This window comes from Dermacentor andersoni, chromosome 11, assembly GCF_023375885.2.
Source record: "Dermacentor andersoni chromosome 11, qqDerAnde1_hic_scaffold, whole genome shotgun sequence".
In the NCBI taxonomy this organism is placed as follows: domain Eukaryota; kingdom Metazoa; phylum Arthropoda; class Arachnida; order Ixodida; family Ixodidae; genus Dermacentor; species Dermacentor andersoni.
Window position 1 is genome coordinate 55800755 of NC_092824.1, and position 5600 is coordinate 55806354.

General features: G+C 46.0%; 1 protein-coding gene across 1 annotated transcript; it reads right to left on the reverse strand.

Moving 5' to 3' along the window:
• Positions 1-810: 810 nt before the first annotated feature.
• Positions 811-2655, reverse strand: LOC126544917 (uncharacterized). Its single transcript, XM_055078331.2, has 4 exons — positions 1860-2655; positions 1327-1500; positions 1176-1268; positions 811-1102 (listed from the first exon to the last, which is right to left on the reverse strand). The coding sequence occupies exons 1-4, from the start codon at positions 2105-2107 to the stop codon at positions 823-825; spliced, it is 795 nt and encodes a 264-aa protein (XP_054934306.2). The 5' UTR covers positions 2108-2655; the 3' UTR covers positions 811-822.
• Between the last annotated feature and the right edge of the window lie 2945 nt (positions 2656-5600).

Genomic DNA, 5600 nt, shown 5'->3' on the forward strand with positions numbered 1-5600 from the left:
ATATGCTGGCCCAGTAGCGTGGAAGTGAACCGCATCAAAGCCGGTTTCCTCGCCAAGAGCGGTGGTAAGGGCCCGAAGAACGCCATCGGCTGCATAGACGCGTCGCATATCCAGATCCTAACCCCCAGCGAATCGGCACAGTCTTAATTTAATCGAAAGAAGTGGCCGTCCATCATCCTCCAAGGAATATGTGACGACAGGAACAAGTTTCTGAATGTTTTCATCGGCTTTCCGGGATCGGTGCACGACGCCCGCGTATTAAGGGAAAGCCCGTTTTTCGAACGTGCAGCCTCGCAGTGTGGCGAGAACTACATTCTTGGGGACAGTGCGTACCCCTTGATGCCTTGGTTAATGACACCTTTCAGGGACAATGAGGGCTCTTTTCCATCATGGAAAAGAAACTTCAATAGACGACACAGTCAACAAAGAGTGTCAATTGAGAACACTTTTGGGATGCTTAAGCAGCGCTTCAGGAGATTGTACAATGTGGACACGAAAAGTGTTGCGCAAAGCTGCTATATTGTGATGGCCGCATGTGTTTTACATAACCTGTGCAATGACGAGAGAGACTTCCTCCTCGACATCATGACATCATTGCCACAGGAAGATGTGGGCAATGACGACTCTGAAGGGGACTTCGACTGCAGCCTGCCTGACTACAGCCGGTCTCTCCGAGAGTTTATTGCCAAAGAGCCGTGCTAGCCTGATATCTCAAGCTCTGCGATGGATCGTGATAGTAGTGTTTTTCTTAATATAGTGCCCCATATATGGGCAATGTCTTTGCAATGAAAGTGGAGCATGTAGTGCTGTTGTAACACAACTTTATTGTTGACTAGATGTACTCTGCTGCTTAGCAAATAAATCTTCTAGGCGGTCAAACTGAGCCATGCGTTCTTCATGCCGCTTGGCCTCTTCCCATTTCTTGCGAGCTTCAAATTGCTCTGCTCTCGCCTCCTCTTGCTTTTTTTTTGCCTCACCAATTTTTTCTATAGCTTCTAAGAGGGGAGCAAGCTTAGAACGGCTGTTTCGCTTCCTCTTTGGGGCTCTGTCACCCTCTGTTGGTGCTGGTAGGTCCTCAGGCCGTTCATCTGTCGTGCTTCCCCTGTTTAAAATGTACACAAGTAGATGCCACATCACTTCCACCGCTTTGCGTTAACTATATGTAAATCTCTCACCCTGAGTTTCCACTTGACAGGATTGTTGCTCCGGGCTCCAACAGCAATGTGGGGTTCACACTGTGCTGTTTTTCGAGTATGTCAGCCAGCTCTCTGTGTGATGCACAAATTATTAAAACACTGAAGAGGCCAAGAAACAATTGCAACTTACAGCTCGTGTTCACAGCTCACACGGTGGTGCCCAGACGAACTGTTCTCTTTTTTTGATTTTTTGTAGGAACGGTCCAATGATTTCCATTTATTTTGTACTTGGGTGGCAGTGAGGTTGCAGCTGAACTCCTCGTTCAATAGTTCTGCAAGTTTTAGCCCCAAAAGCTTTCTCGTTCTAAACACAAAGAAAGCATAGTTTAAAGCAAAACACATACTTAATCTTTTTCGCAGTGGCACTGGCCATGTCTTGCATGCAAGGCTGCACAGTATTTTAGTATTCTTATACGTGAAGTTTGCTGCTACCAGGTATTCTATAATCAGAATATTTGCATTTCAGCTGCCGCATACTGCAAGCACTCAGAGTGGGATGAAAGTATACTAAGCTGTAGGGAACATATACCGCGGGGTAATGTAAAACACTGCAGCAACATTGACACTAGAAATTCGAGAAACTATGGCCAGTGCCACTGTACACTACATAAGTACTTTTCTCTCTTGCACAAGCTGTTATTTTGAACATGAATGATATCGTACCTTAAGGCTCTACTTCTTCCAACTAAGTCCTTCATCTCCGAGTATTTCGAGATGAAGAACTTTGTTTTGCGACTACTCCAGAGTTCTACGTCTTCAGCGGATGCTTCAGGAGTGGCTAGCGGGTGCCTATCGTCACTGTCGGCGGCGGAAGCGGGCGTCGTTGGCTGCGCTGGAATGGGCAAGTCCTCATCGTTGGCCGCGAACCGCAGAGTGGCACACTGCCCGTCTGCAAAGGCAAAGACCAACATTTGAAATGTCTAAGCAGCACATCACGACATCCCAGAATTACAAGTGGTACCTGAAACAAGCGACAATCGCAGTCTACCGCTAATAAGACTCCATCTGACAGCTAACCACGTGTTTCTCGCCACCATTCAGCTAGCTTCACTTACCTGATGCCTGGTATACATAACCCTCCGAGGTCTCCATGGCTGAACCATCGTGGTTGCGAAGCAGATTAACTTCCTTCTCGACACCCTGGAGAACGAGCTTCAGCGTCGTCTGCTCACGGTTGGGTGGGATGTAGCACGCCATGCCTGCACTTTCTCGGCACCTCTCCTCGGTGCACGGCGGCCGAGAACCTGTGCAGAACTAGGCCTGCACCTTGACAAAACGAGGGAAAAAGTGCAGAGGGCGCGCGCAGCACCGGAAAAACGAGGACGACGGTGCTGCACCCTCTGAACTGGTGCAGCCGGTGCTGCCAAATCGAAGAGACCTTTAGAGGCGACGCGAGCTCCCACTTCTCCGCAACGAATCAAGAATCGATGCGAGTGACGTCAGCACCTGCCCCGACTGGTTCCTGCCGACGATGAATCGCCAAAGGGGACTTAAAGGGGAGAGAGAGAGAGAGTCGCCTCCAGCCACCCAGTCGGTGTGTTGCGCTCTTACAGCTACGTGTGGAATTTTGTGGAACGTTTTTCGTTTCTTCTTCGTCTCCGAAAAGAGTCCGTCTCTCGTCCTACACCTCGAAGTGACAACTGTTGCGAAGGCTACTGCGAACCTGTGGTCAAATGAAGGTCACATTGCTGGCGACGGTAAAACTTGGCTCGACGCGGTGAGGAAAGCTTTCTCTTTAAAGGAAACCGGGCGGAACGTGTTGCCAAATGAGAGATGCACGACAACCGCAACTCGCATTTTCTAAACTGCCTTCTTCACGGCGCGCAATAATGCGTATTCCTTTTTTTTTTACATCGAGAGTTTCGTGCAACACAATGTGATTCTTCTTAAACATCACCGATTCAAAGCTATTAAACGTTGGTAGCCTCGCTCCCATGCTCATTTCTTGTGATAAGGCCGCGTATCCTAAGGGTGCCTTTTCAAGCAAGAAGGCACGTTTTTGTAACACGTCTTGCCTTTTTCTCTAACTTATGCTCTCCTTACAATTACAAAAGTGCGCTTTTAGCTTTAAGGTGAGCTCGGTTTCTTAATGCGTGCCTAAATAAATAAATAAGGAATAAATGAAAAATAATTAATTAATAAAGTCCTCAAGTGGTGAAAGCGCTTTTCTGCTTCTTGAGGACGACAGACTTTTGTGAATGCCTGTGACTACTAATGCAATTTCTATTAACCCACACGCGTCAGCGAACTTACCGCTAATTTCCTTCTTTCCTTCTCTCCTCTGTCTTTCTGTCATCTTTGTTTTACCCTTTCCCATTCCTCCGGTGTAGGGTAACGAACTGCATGTTATTCTTAATAACCTCCCTGCTTTCTGCTTCTCTATTTCCTCCTCCAAATGAATTTTAGCGGGTGCCAAAACATTCCTTCCGTCCACGTAGTATCGGAAAAAATATTGTGGTGTGGGCATTAAGGCTTTTCCTCGATTCGAAAAACCAACAAATAAGGACGGGTTCGGCGCTAGGAGACAGTCATAGCATAGATAGTTCAGGTCCTTCATCTGTGTGGCACCCATCTCTAATGGAATGGTTTGCTTTTGTAAACAGGGCATCTTTCGGTAAATTAATATACATTTCTTCACGTCAAGCAAAGAGGGCGTTAGCTGAAGACGAAAGTGCCTTATTGCCCATGGAGCCGGAATTATATTGAAAACTGGTCCCTTAGCTTTGCGACACCCATTTGTAATGGTATACTTTTGCTTTTGTAAGCGGTGAATTTTTTCGTAAATGCGTAGACCTGTCCTCAGGTGAAGCAAAGAGGGTATTAGCGGAGAACTCGAAGGCCTCATTGCCAACGGAGCCAGAGTTACAATGAAAACTACACTCAACAGCCACAGTTACTATGAAAACTTGTGCTTTATCTATTGCAGTGGTTGGCTTTTGTAAGCGGTGCATTTTTGCCTAAATGTCTACACCTGTGTTTAGAAAAAGTTTATTTCGACAAGAGACGATACGAACACTGAGTCATAATCACGACACAATTCCACCGGGACGATAACATGTAAGAAAGGAAACACAGCACGTTTTCAACCTAAGTAATGTCGGAGTCCTCACGCACTAACATATAAACACATATACCTACGGAAAGGAACAGTTACACATAAACTAAATGCCACATGTACACAATGCCTTCACCGAAACGCCACCGGGGATATCGCCAATGGAGCCAGAGTTACAATGAAAACTGCACTCTTGCTACATCAAAAGACCGCCGTAAATGCGCTGGCTTTCCTACATAACCTTCGCTTTATTTTTCAAAGTGTGCTGAGAATATGCGAATGGCGACCAAACAATAACGAGGCATCATTGCCGCAGCTAATGTCTTTATTTTGAAATTTTCCTTTTTCTGCATTGAAAAGTTCAGTATCGCTTTTTTTTTTGCAAAATATGTTTTGTTGTCCACTACCTAGCTACATAGAGCGCCAATGTATGAAGTTCTTATGTTTTTACCGCTAAACGTATTAGAGCAAAAGCTTTCCCAAAAAACGTCGCCACAGCAAACACTGTTGGTACGACTAAATTTTGTAATGCTAAAAATACTAAAGAAATATTATTCAACAGCAATCGTTTGTAAGCATCATTTAAGTGCCCAAAAACGTGTAAACAGCACAGTCTCAATCTCGGAAAGATCGGAGGGTCGTTTATAAAATTCTCACGTAATATTTACAATTGGTTCATTGGTTCACTAATTCTTTGAAGCCTTTATTATGAAGGATTGCCAGTGGCCTAGGATATGGGTAAACGATCAGGAAAAAGGAAGGACGTCCGCCTCCTTAGCGAAGCACAGCAAAGCGTTGATTCTTGTGGTGGTGTCTCCTGGTGCGACCCAGTCGTCCCACGACGCCACACTTAGAGTTAGCGGGATTGAATCCCGGCCACTGCGGCCGCATTTCGATAGGGGCGAAGTGCGTAAACACCAGCTTACTTAGACTAAGGTGCCGATTACAAAACCCAAGGTAGTCCGAATTTCCGGATTCCAACACGACGGCGTGCCTGAAGTGGTTTTCGCGCGTAAGACCCCAATTAAAATGATTAAAGGAAACATATCACATCATGCGAAGCCAACGAACAAACGGAACAAGGAAGACAGAAGGGAAATTACTTGTATTTACGAAGTTTTGTTTGTTGGCTTGTCATGATAAATAATAAAAATAGGGCCTCTTGGTTAACCCCCTTTCTTCTCGTTCTTACATTACGAGGGTCTCGAATCTGGCAACATTGATGCTTTCAGGCAGCATGTGCGGGCGTATTGACCAGTTGCCTTCACCCAGAAAGATCAGGTACTCCTGACGCCTACTGCAGAGAGGACGTTCCACGTCCGCTGCCACGGTTTGTGAGTGGTGGCGCT

Bases quoted from the DNA above. Each gene is read 5' to 3' on its own strand.
- LOC126544917 (XM_055078331.2), bottom strand. From the start codon at position 2,107: ATGTTGGTCTTTGCCTTTGCAGACGGGCAGTGTGCCACTCTGCGGTTC. The intron at 1,501-1,859 runs GTACGATATCAT...CTTTGTGTTTAG, and splicing joins GGAAGAAGTAGAGCCTTAAG to AACGAGAAAGCTTTTGGGGC. The intron at 1,269-1,326 runs GTAAGTTGCAAT...TGCATCACACAG, and splicing joins GTGAGCTGTGAACACGAGCT to AGAGCTGGCTGACATACTCG.